At 39.1% G+C, this 19,412-nt stretch overlaps 1 protein-coding gene across 1 annotated transcript in view; it reads left to right on the top strand.

The window, feature by feature from the left end:
* The window catches only part of RTKN2 (rhotekin 2), a 100,676-nt gene extending 84,752 nt beyond the window's left edge, over positions 1-15,924 (top strand). The window contains exons 10-12 of the mRNA XM_089683205.1: positions 1,220-1,385; positions 14,176-14,283; positions 14,972-15,924. Coding sequence (XP_089539331.1) covers positions 1,220-1,385; positions 14,176-14,283; positions 14,972-15,522 — 825 coding nt within the window. The 3' untranslated portion in view covers positions 15,523-15,924. The remainder of the gene's footprint in view (positions 1-1,219; positions 1,386-14,175; positions 14,284-14,971) is intronic.
* Positions 15,925-19,412: the final 3,488 nt, after the last annotated feature.

Here is a 19,412-nt window from a genome sequence, read left to right as displayed (position 1 = left end):
GAGTTTCCTGGGTTAGTGGGCTGTTTGCATGTCTTGCGTGCATTCAAGGTTATATGCTGGCACATCTAGGTGCCAACAATCTTGTGGCTAGGCTATGGATATTCAAGTATTTAGACATTCTTAACAATGTTAATAAGCTTTACAGCAAGTGCTTCCTGGCCACTGCAGCTGCTGACACTGTGGATCAATTCATCCTCAAAGTTCAAAGCAGAGGCTTGGAGTATCAAGTTATTCTCTCAACAGCTCAGCTCACTCTGCTTTCCCCTCCCACAGCTCTTGTGCTATGTTTACATTAGAGGTTAGAAGTCTTAGAGGAGGTCATTTATTGCTGTTAAATATTTGACTGTCTAATAAGCATCCCAATTTTTTGTTTTTACGGGATACAACATGGGTTTCACCCTTTCATTATTTGGTAAATCTGTGATCAATATTGAAATTCTATATGTAAAAGAAGCAGCTGCATGTGTCTCCTTTTACAGGTATTGGTGACCATATGTTAAGCGTTAGGCCTGATGCACACTGGGCTTAAAAAAAAATGCTTTTATAGGGCTTTTTTTTGTTTTGTTTGTTTTTTGTTTTTCCAGCTTGTAAAAGCACGTCCATGTTAGACTGTGTCCATATACATATAGGAATTAACTGTTATATTAGAAGTGTTTAACAGGCTGAAAAAAAAAAAAATCAAAAGCACTTTCAGGAAAGGAACTGAAGAGCAGAAAAAACACTGAACGCGCTAGCTGTATCAAGGCGCATTTGAGCGTTAATGCATTCCATTGACCAGAATAAATTAAATCCATGGAGTAACGAAATCCATTAGTAACTCCAAATGTTTGGTGCTTCCTAAACAATACGTGGCTTTAGGCACTGTTTTTTTACATTGCTTTTTTCCTGCCAGGGGTACTGGCATTCATAGGAGAAAAGCAAATGCCCCATGTGCATGAGGCCTTATAAGAATAAACACATGTATAATTGGGACAGAACATTTAGGGGTCTGTTTTTTATAAATGTTTTCACTAAATATTCACACAACTTTCACCCAAAGTTCACATACTTCTATATAAATATTTGAAAAATGTGTCAATTTTGGGTGAAACCATTGATAAAGACCCCAAAATGTTCTGTCCAAAAGAGATCTGTGTTTTCTGGAAGTTTTTAACATTAGTAAAAGTGGTTATATACAGTACTAGAAATATTTTATTTGAACAAAATGCATGTATTTCAGGAAACCAGAATTAGAGCTGTAGAGAAAGATTCCAAGAAAAGAACAAACAGTTTTTCTATAATCAACATTGTATGTGGGGAAGCCATACCTAAAATATTCTCAGCTGATAGCAGAGAAGACCTGCAGAAATGGATGGAAGCTTTCTGGCAGCATTTTTACAACCTCAGTAAGTGAATCTATTTGCTGATCTTTATCAGTTTTACCAATCCCTAATATGAGAACACTTAGGGGTCCAATTATAAAAGTATTGACACATTTGTCAAATTGAATCAGATTTAAAATGTGTGAATCTTGTGTAAAAACATAAATCGACCCTAAGACCTTGTTTCTCAGTATGTAAGAAGAAAAACTGTCTGTGTTTCCTTGTAGTAAGATTGGTGGCCACTATGATTTGCTTATTCCCCTGACCACTGGTCATATACAATCCCCTCTGTAGCTTCAAGTAAAAGTGGGCAGCAATGTAATTATGTTGCCACTCACTATAGTGAGCTGAGCCAGGAGTTGACCATGTTTGAATTGACAGGTCTGGAGTCTTCTGGTCTGCGAGGTTTGGAGGTACACAAACTGCAAGGTATGACAGAATGGTGTACAGTGATGTGAGCTAAATCAGAGGCCTATGAATCTTTCTCTGCTACAAACCAACATGCCAACAATCCTGCCCACCCCAGTGTCCATTATGTACTCAAATTCTGAAATTGTTGTCTGAAAGAGCAACGACAAACAGAATGCATTTCAGCCACTTCTAAAATTCCTCCTCAGTGTCCAGGCATAGTAGTCTCTGTATGCAGCTATGAAGTCATTGCGCCCCATGTGTTTTTGCAGTCGTTTTATAGTCAAACGCCTAGTGCATTACCCAAGATTTGAGAGAAATCAAATAAAGCCAATTCCATACTCACAAGAGGTGGAAGTGATATGCATGAATAGAACAACCTATGGTAGCAGGTTCCAAACTGTTGGTGCTATCAGCAAACTGATGCGTTTCAGGGACGTGTCTCCTTCCTCAAAGCTTTAATTGATTGTGTGTGTTCTTTTTACAATTTCTCCATGATCTCCCTGTCTGAGGAGGGCTGCACCGCTGAGGTGCTTTCCTGGAGGAAACAACTACCTTGCAACATACTTCAAACTAGTGACTTTTCCTTTTGAGAGCTGGAGAAGTAGTTGGTTGACTACTAAAACCTGAGTGTGCCCAAGATAGCTTCCTCAGCTCCTAAGCATTGAGTACCCAGGGAGAAGAGTGCTATAGAAATACAAATAAAGAGAAAAAGTTTACAAATCTGAGTTTTTCAAAAAGTGGAAGTGTAAAAAAAAAAAAAAGTTTTTAATGTACTATAGGAAAATAAATATTGGAGAAAATGTGGCTGTGTGCCTAGACAGATTTTTGTTACTGCAAAGGAAGGTTCACAAAGCAAAGATTTCTGGGTATATTTTTCTACTGTAATACATTTTCAAAATAATCCCAGCCACTTAAACCCTCTTTTGTTTAATTTCTGAAAGTTTTTTACTTTAAATAACAGACTTCTGCGCCAGAAGTTTGTACTCTACATAAGTGACTTAATTTTGTTGCAAGTCTTTTATTTCCGTGTAACGGGGCCATTCACTGTGTTTATGGAGTTGTGTTTGAGTGATTGTTGGCTTTCACACTGAAGCCCTGCTCTTAAGACCATCTATAAAACCTAGTTTGTGAAAATCGTGTTAAAGACTTGAGAAGGAAGCAGTTATATACTTTTCCTGTATGGCTGCCCTTCATTTAAATGTGAAAGCAAAAATATGCCCAGTTTATGAGTAACATTTGTATTTACTTTTATTCTAATCTAAACACCTGGACTTTCTCGGGAAAGTTTCTGCTCTATTGGACAGGAAAGATGGCTCCACTATTAACTTTTTCAGCCAAGATAAAACAGTTTGTAATTGATTGACTCATTTAAAAACTGAGCCCCTTGTTGTGTGACATAGCAAAGCTGATAAACTTTGCTTAGAGAGGAAAATGCTTTCATTACTAGACATGTTAAGTTATTTGTGGATTACAGGGCTGCATTTAAATAATTATAAAAATTATTTCAGCCACCCTATAGGCTCATCTACACAGGTGGCTTGTGGCAGTAAAAATTTGGCCGTGCCTGAATGCGTTTTTTTTATTTTTCAGGACCCCTTCAAGTGAATGGGGTCATGCCACAACTGCGTGTAATGCATGTGGTTGCAGTGGGGTGCCGTGGCCTTTTAAAGGTTAAAATCGGCATCTAGTAGGTGACAGATCGCCCTTGAGCTGGCCTCTGAAAAGGAAAAATCTGCAGTGAACAATTCTGCAAGTATAAATGAGGTCCACATTTCCTTTCAGATGCAGACCTGACAATATAATTTTTGCTTGCTATAGAAAATAATATATGGTACTTATTATTGTGTGAGAATGCTGCTATCACCTTTCTATAATGTCCTCCTCTTGGTTAAAAGTGAGATGCTTTGAATTAGGTAGGTAGATAGATAGATATAAAAATAAAGTCTAGTTTGGACCTGTTGCTTTTAATTTTAGAATCTGTCAAAGTTGCAGTCCCTCCAGCCCTCTCTGCCCCTTCTGCTGCTGGGAGAGCATGGGAGTGGTACTGCTGAGGATGAGCAGCGTGAAAGCCTGGGTCGGACTGAATAGGCAGGGCAGAGGGCATAGGGGCAGGGATAGAAACTGGAGAGTCCGAGCTGGAGCAGTGCTGATTGCAGAGATCTTATTGACATGAGCGAAGGGATTACCCTTCCAGAAATTGTTAGAGTAACTTCATCCCCATCTATTGTTCTCCCCCCTTACTTTTTTCATTGTGTTATCCATAAAAAAACTTACTTGCATATCAAGTGAATCCAGAAGTGTTCTGTAGTGATCCGCCACTCCACTGCTGCACACCTGGCCCTGTGCTGCCATCATCTTTTCTTCTGTGAGATTACCAGGAGCCAGCTGAGTTTTTTTTTTTTTTTTTTTTTTTTTTTTTTTTTACCCCTGATGGCATGCATGTGCTATGGCACATCATCAGGGCTTGCTGCAAGAAACAGGAAGAGTACCCGCAGGCTTTCAGGAGTGCATGATCCCAGCATCTCATTAGGCTGTGGGCAACTTGCACGTCATTATTTCCTAAGCAAATATTGCAGGAGTGCGTGAGGGTTCACCAATAAAAGGTGTAAATGAATGTCTTCTTGTTAGAGGGGAGTAGGGTATGAGTGTAGTTATGGAAAATTGATGGGGAGAGGGGGAGGACCACTTTCAATAGTTCTCTCTGTCCCAGGCCCCCATCAGTTCAGCAGGAGGCTGATGCACGAGAGGACCCTATTTAATTCAGGTGCAGGCATAATTTGTGGCTCCTGACAATTAAATTAAAGTATCGGCCTGCCTGGGTGGGTTGCTATAGAAGAGGCTGGAGCTTTAATATTTGGGAGCTGTGACACAGAGGATTACTCTGTCTGCACCCGCACCTCTAGGCCACCTGCTTAACCGATAGGACCCAGGCTCGGAACAGGAGGGCTAATGTCCATCATCTTTCACAACCCTGGCTGAGAGATTAGGCTTAGCCAGAGAATACCATTCCTACATTGACTGTGCAACCAGGAAGATCCCTTCCCATACCTTCCAACCATCCTAGAGTCAGCAGGATAGTGCACAGACTGCAACATAATCCAGGTATCCAGCAGAATCTGGCCTTTGTCCAGCACTTCAACATTTCACATGGGATTTTCACAGAACAGCCCCAATCCTCCTCTTTTCGGGTCCCCTGTCAGTGCCCCTGACTCCTCCCATCTGCTGAGTGCCCACTCCCGAGCCGCTTATTTGTGATCAGGCTCAGGTGAGTATTAGGGAGGGCTGAGGGGGGAACTGCATACTGAAGGTTTGCATTCATAGAATGCCTAAAGGTGAAAAACCTTCAGCCTTTAGAACTGCTTTAAGAATGTTGGGAGCTGAGTTGAGCAGAGGCAGCACTCAGCCTACATCAGCTTTACCTATCGCCAGGCTGAGCAAAAATTAGTGCAGTATAAAAGCATTTAGATGTCTCACATTTCTGGAGTACAAGAGAAGGGCAATGTGCAATAAGATGAAGACCAGTCTGTACAGGGAGGGGAAAAATGTTCACAGCAGGAGGCAATGTGTAAATAGGGGGGGTGATGTGTACAGGGAGGGAATAGTGTGTACAGGAAGGAAGATAATGAGCAGGAGGGAGAAATGTATACAGGAAGGGGGCATACCTCCAAACCATCCTGGATTCAGTGGGACTGTCCTGAGATTTCAATTAAATTCCAATGTCCCATTAATCAAGGCTACGGTCCCAGAGCCCGGTTCCAGAACATATTTCGGCACTTGTCTCCACTAATTGGCCTGGCAGGGGCTTGCTGGTTAAGGCACCCAGGATGCCTGCTTCAGCCCACCGCAATTATTTTAATAAAGTTATTCATTAAGGTATGCTCAGACAATGTGTTAGCATTCTGTCTATTTTAATGTTGCAAAATCATCTGTAAAGAGAGCTTTTTTTTTTTTTTTATTTAATTTTGCTAAGGTTTATGTGTGTCAGAGTCTTGCTTGTGGCACAGGAATCAAAGTATATTTCATGGGATTAAAGATGTCTGGATTTTGTTTGACCATGCCCCTTTAGCCCCAGTTTGGCCACACCCACTTTGCAGGTCTTTGTTACCCTGAAGTGTCCTACATCCTCAAGTTCTAAAGTTGGGAGGTATTCCTTACTCTATTGTGTACATAGTATGCCTAACTTTTTCCTCTGACAGAGCTCAATCTGCCCCACCATTCTACAGTGCATTGCTGGAGCCTTAGTCTAGATTTAATGTTTAGTGTGAATGGTTGAAATCTGGGTTTTTCATATGAGAGTCCTATTTTTCCCAACATTTATTTATGCTGCACCTCTGCGTTGCCACTTTTTGTGTTACTGTTTCTAACTTAGGTTCAATGTTCTCTCCAAGCTTGTTTTTCCTGCATGCTCTGCATGGTTCCTTTTACTAGCTGCTCAGATCTCACCACAGCCAACAGTTATGAACTCTCTTCACTCCCATGGCATTCCAAAAATTGGTCCCAACAACACATAGTCTGTTTAGGTAATTTTGCTACCCAACTGAGAGAGCCCTAGCAATTTGTCATAATAAAGCTGTGAACAGAGGTAGGCAGGGATGGGAGTCTTGAGCAAGTGTGACAGCATGTTCTGATGGAATGTCATAGAAGATTTGGTGGCTCTGGGTGGTTCTGAATGCGTAGATTCCAGAACTAGAAAAGTGCATGGACAGCTCATGATATCGGCTACGTCTTGCTCATTTTGGTTTGCTTATTTTCACTTTTCAACGGTAAACTTAAAATTACACCTGACTTTGCTTTTGAGAGAAAGTTTTGGCAAAACAGTATGCAATTTTCCTCTTGGAGAACTATATGTGTGCTGTGTGGGTAATTGGCTGGCTCTTGTCTGTGTTTGTAAAATCTTCATTGCAAACAGTACACAGTCTCTGACTGAGCCTATGCCTGATGGACCTGGAAACTTTCTTGACCTTTTAGATTTCTTTAAAACCACAAAAGGAGAAAAAAAAGCTTATCCAGTGTGCACCCAAAAATCATTTCAGGCCAATTTCTACCTCAAGCAGACCTAAGCTTTTAACTTTAATCTTTTTGAACTTCTGTAAACTATGTCTCCTCTCAAATGAGGGCTTGCTCCAGTTTTTTTGTTGCATTTGGTGCAGCTTTTTTCAGAAGATGTTACTAATTGATTCTTGGGCAAGTACCATCATTCTCCTCCAGATCTTTTATTGAAAATGAGTACTGTGATTGATACTAACACATTAAATTGTGGTGAATTGGTAAATGGCACCCAGTTTCCCAGATGTGGTACTACATACCATGGCAACCTAACAACTGGCATTTGTCCAGAACATCATTGGTAATTTAGTGCTGAAATATGCAATGAACCTTGCTGAAATTTGAAAGACCATCTTCACCTAGACAGGCCTTCCCTTCTCAAAATAGTAGCTCCCTTGCAGTCAAGTTGGTGTAGTGGCATCATGACTGGAAACAAGTGTGCAGGTCAGGAGTTCTGAATGTCCTGATCGGCATGTTTATTCCAGGTCTATGTCTCAAAGTATTAAAGTCAGAAATAGCCAGACAGTGTTTTCAGCTCAGTGTGACAGCTTCTATATTTCTGTGTACAGATTTCTTTTAAAGTCAACTGTTCTAAAAGAAATGTAGAGGCTGCAATTGTGGGCCACCGTTTTTAAAATCTTTTTATTTTTATTGTTGCACAGTCTAACATAAGTGGTTCATGGGGGGTTATAGTTGCACCAAAAACCCTCGAAGTCCTGCGGGGCTGAAGATAACATTGACCCTCTGGCTTCAGTACTTTGAGTCATTGATCTGGTTTTCACATTGGGAAACTGTTCTGGGTGAGTGACTCAAAATAATAAAGCCATAGAGCCAGCTTAACAAACAGGCAACTAACATTTGCTGTCATGTTACCTCTCAGGTTTCTCTCAGGAAAAGTGTACTTTCCGTGTTTTTATATCCAGAAAGCACACTGTGCCTGGTTACATTGAGGATTTATTTACTTCTATTGTTGCTGAGAATTGTTGTACATTTATCATGTGATCGTCATTGGGGGAATATATACTGCTGCCAAGTAATTAGTTTGCTTTACTCTGTACATGTACTAGGAAGTCTAGTCCAGCAACAGATTATTTCTTCTAAATTTCAAACTAAATCTAAACAAAAAAAATCCTTGGTTAGGTTATGTTGTTCTACAGCTGTGGACCATGAAATGATAAAATAGATCTAACTGTTTTGATATGCCAGTGTTTTTTAATTTGTTTTTTCTGCCTTGAGTTTAATATTTATTCAATGGCGGTAACACAAGATAAGGAAATAATACATTTGTGTTAATGACTTGTTATAGGCAGCTGTCAGCACCATATGAAGTGGATTGGAACAGCTGTTAGACAAGTTCCTGACATTCCAGGACAGCTGCCTGCAGAACATATAAATCATGAAAACAAATATGTATTTAGAATTGAATAATATTGTAAAGTCCTGTAGTTTGAGCATAGTAGTCTGAACTTATGATTTTACACATTGCATATCTCAATGTTTTATTGGAATGTTTCCGTAATGTCTAAAGTGTTCACAGTTAAGTATATCTAAAGCTTGCATTTTTTAAGCATAGCCAAAGCAAAACTACTGTTTTCATTGGGGAATGGTTTAAACTCATCAGGATTTATTTTTCTTTTGCCAGTTGTGTCCTGTTGGGAAATTTCTGGGTGCAGGCCAGTCAAGTTCCTCCATCCCAAACCTCATCCAGGTCTTTATGGACCTTGCTTTGTGGACTGGTGCGTAGTCATGTTGGAACAGGAAGGGGCCATCCCCAAACTGTTCCCACGAAGTTGGGAGCATAAAATTGTCCAAAATGTCTTGGTAGGCTGACTCCTTAAGAGTTCCCTTCACTGGTATTAAGGGCCAAGCTCAAGCTCTGAAAAACAACCCCACACCATAACCCTCCCTGCACCAAACTTTACACTTGGCACAATGCAGTCAGGCAAGTACTGTTCTCCTGGCAACTGCCAAACCCAGGCATGTCCATTGGACTGCCAGACAGAGAAGTGTGATTTGTCACTCCAGAGAACACATCTCCACTGCTCTAGAGTCCAGTGACAGTGTGCTTTACACCACTGCATCTGACACTTTACACCACTGCATCTGACACTTTACATTGCACTTGGTGATGTAAGGCTTGAATGCAGCTGCTCGGCCATGGAAACCCAGTCCATGAAGCTCTCTATGCACTGTTGTTGTGCTAATCTGAAGGCTACACAAAGTTTGGAGGTCTTTTAGCTATTGATGCTGCAGACAGTTGGTGACTTCTATGCGCTTCAGCATGCGCTGATCCTGCTCTCATTTTGCATGGCCTTCCACTTAGTGGTTGAGTTGCTGTTGTTCCCAGTTGCTTCCACTTTGTTATAATACCACTGACAGTTGACCGTGGAATATTTAGTAGTAAGGAAATGTCACAAATTGACTTATTGCACGGGTGGCAACCTATCACAGTACCACTCTTGAATTCACTGAGCTCCTGAGAGCTTATTCTTTCACAAATGTTTGTAGAAGCAGTCTGCATGCCTAGATGCTTGATTTTATATACCTGTGGCCATGGAGGTGATTGGAACACCTGAATCCAATGATTTGGAGTATAGTGTATGTTTTATTAACATTTTGAACACTGGGCGGGGGGGGGGGGGTTGGTGGCCTTTTAACTATTGTAAAAGTGAACAGGTGGTCGTGGAGCTACCCAAATCACTTTACTAAATAAACAAAAATATACCAAGCTCCTGGCAGCTACAACCATGAGCTTATTATAACCATTTGCATCCAGGATTTTTTGTACGTTCAGCAGACAGGAAGTGGTCCTGATTGCAATTACCACAGGATGGGGATGGGGACACTTCCATACAAAAAACACACAAACCTGTCCTCCCTATTATTCCCCCAAAAAAGTTTTGCCTTTTAATACAAGTTTAATATAAGCTTTTAATTAGCAATTTCATATATCTGTGTTACATCTTCAACAACTCTTCTCCATTATAACTTCACAAGGGCACTCACTTGTGATAATGTATCTCAAGTTGCAATCAATGCCCAGTGCTAATACTGGATAAATGCAATTACCGTGGCCCTGTCAAGTCTATGCAGAACATCCTGTAAATGGAAGAAAAGAAAAACATTGCGTAACCCCATTTCTACTGCTTATAGTTCTCGGATGGCTTGAATTCAGGTCCTAGAATGCAGTGGTTTTTCTATATGGAGTCGTCATTTAGGTCGTCCTGCACAGCCAGATTTCACCAGCAGGGAAAAGTTAGAAAATTACAGCTCTGGCTTCAGTTTAAAGATGGGATCTAAGCAAGGAGGGTTGGCACCCTGTACTGTACTTTTGAGTGGGAAGCAAACTAGATTTTTCTTTTACTGAAGCCTCAATTAAAGGAAACCTGAGCTGGAAGAAATACTGACCTGCAATATCTTGTGAAAACGGACAGAAGGGGTGCACCAATCTGAGTGTAGAGGGTTATTAATTTATTATTAACATAGGGTATTAAAACTACTCACAAACATCATGAGTAAGAAAGCATGGTAAGGTAATCCTTTGGTAAGCCGTCAGTCGAAACCAGCATGGACCGCAAAGAAGACAGGGACTCGGCGGGCGACCAATGGCGGAACAGGAAAATGTCAGGTGACATGTTTCGAAGCAGTAGCTTCTTCTTCAGACCTGATTGGCTGTCAGGGGCTCTGGTGTTTTATAGGGAAAAGACCGGACAGGGCAGGCTGATTTAAACTTTGAAGAACAGCTCAGGAGACACTGTAAGCAAAATGGATCGGTGGATGGGATCGGAGCACCGCCAATAGGGCAACGGGGGAAAGTTGAACATTAACAGCATAGTAAAAGCAGTACTAACACAGTCTGATGTGTCTGATGTGAATAATTAACATGAGTGATGGCTAATAAAAATATATAAAAAAGATATGTATATTACGGTACATCTAGAAACCAGAGAGCAGTATGCAAATGAAGAAATGGAGAATATTGGGGTGGGGGTGATAGTATATGGGTGGTAAGAAAAAAAAATTGTGAAAATAAAAATTGAGAAGAAATGGTGTTTATAGAACAGTGTGGACTAGTGTATTGAGTGTAGATCCAAAAGGTTTCTTGTTGGCATAGGCGTTGGAAGCGTTGGAAGCGTTCAGTTGTGGTGGTGGTATTGGGTATGGAGTCTATGAAACAAACTTAGAGATAGACGTGTGGTGAAATTTGGAGAAATGTTGTGGGACGCTGTGCTTGGGGTTACCGTCTTGTACTAAATGGCAATTTTCTGCTGAGTCTCTCCTGAGCTGTTCTTCAAAGTTCAAATCAGCCCACCCCATCTTGTCTTTTCCCTATAAAACACCAGAGCCCCTGACAGCCAGTCAGGTCTGAAGTAGAAGCTACTACTTTGAAATGCATCACCTGACATTTTCCTGCTCTGCCATTGGTCGCCCGCTGAGTCTCTGTCTTCCTTGCGGTCCATGCTGGTTTCAGCGCCATTTTTAAAACTCACTGCACTGCTGACAGCTGACTGCTCCATCCCCGTTCATCTTGAACGACCCAGACCCACACCACTGGTGGACTGACGGCTTACCAAAGGATTACTTTACCATGCTTTCTTACTCATGATATTTGTGAGTAGTTTTAATACCCTATGCTAATAAATTACCGTAATAACCCTCTACACTCAGATTGGTGCCCCCTTCTGTCCGTTTTTACCTTCTGCAGAGTACTGCTTCGTTCTATGGGGAGCTGCCTTTACCTGCCATACACCAGTTAGGTTTCCTGGATTGTGGACTTTTATGCTTCATCTGTCATTTTTTATTGTATTATCTCTTTATTGTAACATTACTGATTTTTATTATCATTCTATACATATTCTGTTTATTGCCCCCATCCCTCTCTCCTTTATTTTATACTGACCATCTACTACATTTTATTTATTTATTTTTTAAGTTTGGTCCCCTCCCAGCGCCAATTTTGTTCTTTTATTCTCTGTCTTGTGACTGTTCCTTTAGCCTAGAGTAATTACATCAATGTTATTTCTCGTGCTTCTGGCATATGGGCAACTATGCTTTTATTGTAAAAATTCCCCAAGAAACAAAGGGTCCAAGGCCAAAACATTTCATAGGCATTACTACATGTAACCTGTTCCCAATGCTGCATCCCGTATGGGCAAGCAGATGTACTGACAGGTCTGCAGGAGACTTTCATGGCACCAGCGATCTGCTGATCACTGGTGCAATGCTGTACAAGCTCCTGCAGCCAAAAATAAAGGCACATTTTTTTACCTGCAAAAAAAGTGCATTTATTTTTGGGTAAAAGGTGAATTTATCCTTTAAATTACATGTTGCTTCTATTTGGGATATCTCACCCTAGATAACCTAGATTGTAAGCTCCAAGGAACAGGGCCCTCAAATCCCTCTTGTATTGAACTGTAGTGTTACTGTATTGTCTCCCGTTTATATTGTAAAGCGCTGAGCAAACTGTTGGCGCTATATAAATCCTGTAGAACAATAATAATAACCTGAGAGAGATAAGAAACCTATATACCCCATAAATTCAAATATCTGTATTAGATGAGCTGCTCTTTTACCAATATGCCTGTTTTTGAAGTTTTTCTATTATACAATTTGGAACAAGGATTCTTTTTTTTTGCTATGTGTGTATGTATTCTCCATACACATTGTACCATGTTTAAAAAAAAAAAAAAAAAGTATTTTTATTAAGATAATACATATCAAAAAGAAAATCTAAAACAGGAAAAATATATGTGCTTGGTGCATTCAAAAGAGGTTCAATATTTTCACAATGCACCTTTTCACATATGTGGATAACATTATCTACAATAATGCCCCGTACACACGAGAAGAAAAATTGTACGAAAAAGTTTGCGGAATCACTGATTGAACGATTTTTTTCTTCACTGATTAGCAGGATGTTTTAACCGATAATGAAATTGTTAACGAAAAAATCTGGTTGAACAACAGTGAAAAATGTTGTCGTTTCGCATACTAACTACCTATTTTCTATGCGGTGGTATGACTGTCCTACGAAAAAAATGTATCAAGCGCTATCACGCATGAAATAGAAGATGACTCGGATGTTTGTGTCCAAGGAATCTCTTTAAACACAAACGAAAACTCCAAATGTTAAAAGTATATTGGCCCAATGAGATAATGAAACCAGAGTTCTGCATATTATATTTTATGTATCCCTATTTATGTATATAGGTAATGTAATAAACTATGTTATACTCATTGCTGGGAATTGTTGTGTATATCGCTCGTTCTAGCCGGAAGGGCGTGGCTACAAGGTCACACACACACTGCACCACTTGTACAGAAGACGTCAACACTACGTATTGCCCGACTAATTATTTTTTTAGATTGTTAATGTCGGCCACAATTTCAACCAATGAACAAACGCCTCTCGGCCATCGGATGACCGATCAGTTAATTTTCTAATCGTGTATTCCCACCTTTAGGGATATATCTAATCTATTAGATCCACTGGATCTATTGATCCAGTGGGCCAGCTTTGGACTCCATGCACACTAGCATTTTTTATAAGCTCAAAAAAAGGCTAGTAAAAAGAGCTGGATAAAAAATGCTGATAATAGCAATCTTGTTCCTGCTTATAGTAGCATTTAATTTAGGAGTGTTTGCTTTTTTTTAGCGTTTTTTTTATAGTACATGCAGAAAAAAAAAGCTTAGAATAATTTTATTCCTAGATTGTAAGCTCGAAAGAGCAGGGCCCTCAATCCCCTCATGTTTTGCATTGTATTGGTATTGTTCTGTCACATGTTCTGTCCCCCTTTGTAATGTACAGCGCTGAGTGAACTATTGGCGCTTTATAAATACTGTATAATAATTAGTGTTTAGGGGCATTCAGTGTTTTTTTTCTGCTGGAAAAACACTCCTGAAAACTACAAAAACTATTTTTTTTTTTTCTGCTCCTAAACCCTGAAGATGGAAAAACACTACTACCATAAATAGTGTGCATGGACACATAGGATAACACTATTTAGCTTTTAGGAGCAGAAACAAAATGACAGCTTCTAGGAGCTTAAAAAAATGCTAGTGTGCATGGAGCCTTAAAATTTTATATTTGTATAATTTGGGAAATGCAGAGTTCCAAATGAAAGTTGCAAATTGTTAGAGATTGAACGATTTTTCATACTTTATCCTAACAATTTACTCCCCCTACTTTTGTATAATGTCATTGTTTTAGCTACAAAAATGTTTCTTGCTTTACTGAATGTGATTCTGTATATTTCACAAAAATCTCAAAGAAACATCTAGCTTGTACTGAACTTTTTTGTAGTGTAAATGAAAAGGTCTCCCTGCTGCCGTACTAACACTGTTGTTCCTTTCGCAGGTCAATGGAAGCATTGTTCTGAAGAATTTATGAAATTAGAGATTATATCACAGCGAAAACCACCATTGTTTTCAACAAGAGAGGCAACTTCTGTGTATCATGATATGAGTAAGTGGTGTTTGTTACATAAGTTCATGGTTAAAGGGAACAATAAACTATACTGGATGTTATGTATTTTCATGAACTGCATAATCAAAGCCTTTGTTTACTCTGAATCGAAGCCTCCTCCTGCTGTCTGACTGCAGTCTCCTGTTGGGTGTCTAAAAACCTGGACTCCCTGTGTTGTGCAGCTTCTGTTTCCCCTCTGGCTCTACCTTTGCTGGCACAATCTGGAGAATCTGCATGACATTGTAGTCTGTTGACCAAAGTGAGCCACATAGCAGGTGTCGATAGGCTATGTAGATTTCTGCATGCAGCATGTTTATTCTTATGTGCTTTTTCCAGCCACTGACTTTCTGATTTGGCTTTCAAGAAAATGCTAATTCTTACGCACCCACAACAATCAATCTGAATTCATCCTATACTAATCTAATATGAAGAGTATTTCTATGGGTCTCTAGGGGCTACTACGATTAAGAATTAGCTTTTTTTTTTTTTTTTCTTCCTTTAATTTTTTTAGAAGGCTAAAAATGTGGGTTAAAATTAAAATGGTAAATTCAGCCTGTCATGAGCCCTTTTGAAAGGTATTTTTGAGGTTGACTTTTAGGATAGCTGAAAAAAAGGCAACACTCTCATGTTGGAGCAGACAGCTTTCATGTCCTAACATCTGTTAAATGTGTTATCACTATACTTTTAGGCATCGGTTCACCTATGAAGTTTGAGAGCTTAACAGATATACTGCACAGGAAAATTGAAGAAACCAATGGGCAGTTCTTAATTGGACAGGAAGACTCTGCTTCTCTTCCTTGGACAGCATTATTTGATGGTAACCACCAACTACACGTTGAGAAGAACACACTTTCTCCACCTTTAAAAGGAGAAGTAGAAAATGTAATAGATGTCAAGGGAAAGAAGAGAAGGGCCCCACCACCACCACCAAATAAGACACCCTATACAGTTGGAGAACCAAAAATCCCAGACCCATCCGAAAAGGAAAACATTTGGCCAAGATCAAGTTTTTCTCGCAAGTCTCTTGATGCAAAATTGAATTCCATCATGCAACAGTTCCAAAGGCCAATGGCCGCCCCACGAAAACCAGTATCGTCTGCTGATACAAAAATCTCAAGTACTGACCAGCTTCAGACAAGTAATGAAGAGCTCTGTCCTTCCAGACCAGTACCAGCTCCAAGACAGAAGTCCATAAAACAACGGCTGGATCCTAGATCATGGCTTCAGATACAAGAGTGACTTCATCTTGTCCGTAATTCCACATGGTGCACGTGTGTGCATATAGTTTTTAATTATATTTTTAATTTTATATTAGATGTTAAAACTGGAATAATCCACAGAAAATTGACTTTAATTTTCTACAAAGAACTCTGTGAAAATAGTTTTATTTTATTTTTTTCTATCCCTGGAGCAATTTGTTACATAGAATAATTGGCTTATTATTTTTAATCACAATCCTATCCTCGTGTTATTTGTAATGTTCTCAGCCTATGTATAAGAATTTTTCGAATACCCTGAAAGAAAACTGGGCTCTTAATCTTCAAAGAAAGTTTTCTTTTTTATCATTATCCGCTGGATTGCAGACGGTTCTGCCTCATAATTACGCACAGAACACAAAAGTAAAATGTCAGTTTAAGTTGACTCACAGACATAAATTCTTGTATGTGCCAGATGCCGTCCCGAGCTCAGGCTACACAATCATTAGCCTTAGTAATAGCGTCTATTACAGTTCATGATCTCTACTAATGAAATATAAGAAAACAGTATGCAAGCATGGAATGTAAAAAATTTATTGTGTTGGTAATAATAGTTGGTAATGAAAAGTTGGTTTATGAAAACTGGGATAATGCCTATAACAAGCAGTGAATTTTTATTTTGATTCTGTGATTCACTGGGAAAGCTGGTTGCTATGGACAGCAGTTTCACGCATCAGAAATCACACAGTGCAAGTATTTTCTGACTTTTTTCCTGTTTGTTTTTTAATACGTTGTGTGTACATCCTTAAACACGTCCTTTTTTTTTTTTTTTTTTTTTTTTTTTTTTTTTTAAGGTAGATATGTCACGCATTACATTTGTGTTTGCTACTTTTTTTTTTTTTTTTTTAATTGAGCAATTATTTTGCCTGACCATGCTAACATCCACTTCCTGTCCATAGGACATACCTGAATGTCCTTTAGATGGGAATGGTGATGTTTCTGCACTACTGTAGTGATAACGGAGAGATCATTCTTTTACAGCTGGCCATTCTGCATCTTATAAAAGTAATCTGAGCAGCTAAAAAACTGCTGGATTACTTTTATAGGTGCTGGAAGGGGGTTCTCCCCCAATGCTTCCTTTACTGGGCTCTCCCATGCGATTGGATGTGGTCAGCAGCATCCTGTTCCTGAGACACTGTAGGAGGAACAGATGTCATTCCTCTCACTGTGTAACATCAGAAACTCAAAGCATCAAGTATTTTGCCACTTCCGGTTTCCTTCTCACATAAGCCATTATCGTCTTGAACAAGCATCAGACCACACTGATCTTTGTGTGATCTGATGCATTGAAGGCCAGAGGAGACATCTGGGGGTCTAGTTAGATCCCAGATCTTTTGAAAAAGAGGACCTGTCATGACCCATGTTATCATAAGGTATGTTGTTCATCCTTTGTGATGGCAAAAAAAGTGATCCAAAAAAAGAAATTAAAGGGTGAATGTAACAAAAAAAACTAAAAAAAATTGTTTAAAGTGCCCCCTTCCCACCATACATGCGCACAAAGGCAAACCCACATGTTGGTCTCACATATGTAAATGGTGATTGCACCACACGTGTGCGGAATCTCTGTGAACGTCGATGCGAAAACAATAATTCTAGCACCAGGCCTCTTGTATAACTCTGAACTGGTAACCTGTAAAGGGTTTTTAAGCATCGCCTATGGAGATTTTTAGGTACTGTAGTATGTTGCCGTTCCACGGGTGTCCGCAATTTTACAGTGTGACATTATTGGTATCCATTTACTCAACATAATATCTTTTTTTATATTTTACCAAAAAAGGGGGATATTGTGTTTTTGTGTACTTAAAATTTTTTCCAAAACATTTTGTTTTGAAAAACCGCTGAGCAAATACTGTGTGACATAAAAATATGCAACACCCATTATTTTATTTTCTAGGGCCTCCGCTTGTTTGGGGTTTTCTAGCAAAAACAGATTTTTTGTATGTTTGAGAGAAATGTCACAATTAGGCCAGACTAGAAGTAGTTATACTTATGTTTACTTTTGGTGATTATTCTATTTTAAAACTGTCCTTAAATGTACAGCACAAAATAGAAGATTAATTTTGGCTAGAATGAGGAAGAGTTGGAGCTTATGATAGGTTTTTGTCTGTGTTCCCGCATTGAGGAAATTCTACCTATTGGTTTCTGAAAACCGTTGTCTCCAGGACAGTGATGGTATGTCAAACATTTTTACCGTTGTCCATGGAACTGGATATAGGCCAAATCCAATGGGGAATCTGCCCCTTCCCACCACCATTATGGAGAGAGTTCTGCTCCCTTTGTTTTGTTTGGGATAAGCAAATGGCAAAAAAGACCTGATGGGCTCAAATCCCTTTTATAGTTTAGAAAGCTAGAAATGCTGGCTTTAGATATAAATTTAGGTCCCATTCACATTGTGGTGCTGTGCACATGTGCCAAGACACAGGTGTGGTAGTAGTGCCTAAGAAACCACATTTTGATGATTTCTTTTGATTTTTGACTCCGTCTAGTGGCCATAATGAATCAATTTCTGTAAATACTTCAATCAGGAAAATACTGTATTGTGGCCACTAAATAGAGTTGATCACTGTATTAAGCAAAATGTGGTGGGAATTCACATCTGGGAAAATGCTTGTTACATTTGTCCAACTTTTTTTTTTTTTTTTTGTGTAATACAGAGCCTACAGTAAGGAGTCTATTTATTTTCTCACATGTGGAAGTTCTAGAACCGTCGAAGACTGTACTGCATGCAGGCAATGCATGACACAGTTAATTTAATAGGACTAAGTGCGGGAAGCCTTGACAACAAATAAGAATTTATTTTTTAGTAAACCCAAATCTGACATTTTTCAATGGACTTCCTCAATTTTCACCTCACAATTTGCTGTGTCCTAATGAGTAAACAGTGCTATGTGCCTATGTGCTCATTGATGCAATGTGTGTAGAGTACAATCATCCTCTGTGTGAAAGTGGTAAAATATAATCAAAGAAGCTGAGAGATGATTTGGCTCTCATTTCTGCAAGGGCAAAGGTATTGGAACAGTCTACGTAGACCAGTACTCATTAATCATCTGAGTTGACCCTATGCAGCAATATATTTCTTCACCCCCCCCCCCCCCCCCGTAGGGGACACATGTGAATGCTAGCCTTCAGCAACTGATGGAAGTAAGAGACATGGGTCCTTTGATGCAATCCGGGCTGAATGTAAAATTAAAACTGGTCACACTGGAGAATAACCCTATTGTAAAACAGCTGAAACCTGCTAGTTCAGTGAACCTGGATATTTAGCTGCTTGTAATATTTTATAATCCACTGGATCTGTTGATAGAATTTCTTCAAATTGATGTGCACTACATCTCATTCACTGAAGCAGCATTATTGTGTATTTAATGAACATTCAAGTGAACTCTGTGAATATTTAAAATGCAGGGGTTTGGATAGGTTGTAAGCATATTGCACAATTGTAATATGTTGTGCTGTTTTACTGCTTTTGTGATCTAACTTGATCCTAAAGCAACTTTATAGTTCAATACTAGATAACCATTTAAGTTGTGTTACAAGCGTTGAGTACACATATAATTATTTCATATTGATACAGTTTGTACGAAGTCATATGCAGTGTTCCATTTATATCGTGTGTAGTCTAACACAGGGGTCACCTACCTTTTTTAAATTGATTCTCTATAATGTAAAATAAATAATTAGGGAAGGCAGTTATGACAATGACATTGTGAAATGGGACAAAGACACCAAATTTCAGTACTATGATGTTTTGAGAAAAAAAATAAATAAATAAATAAATAAATATATATATATATATATATATATATATATATATATATATATATATATATATCATCTCAGTTCACCAGTGACTAGCCAAATCTCAAAAAATGG

Source organism: Staurois parvus, unplaced genomic scaffold (genome assembly GCF_062004578.1).
Source record: "Staurois parvus isolate SC_StPar_1 unplaced genomic scaffold, SC_StPar_1.0 ptg000303l, whole genome shotgun sequence".
Lineage (NCBI taxonomy): Eukaryota > Metazoa > Chordata > Amphibia > Anura > Ranidae > Staurois > Staurois parvus.
Note: the sequence above shows the minus strand (reverse complement) of the source record. Positions and strands in the feature narration are given on the sequence as shown.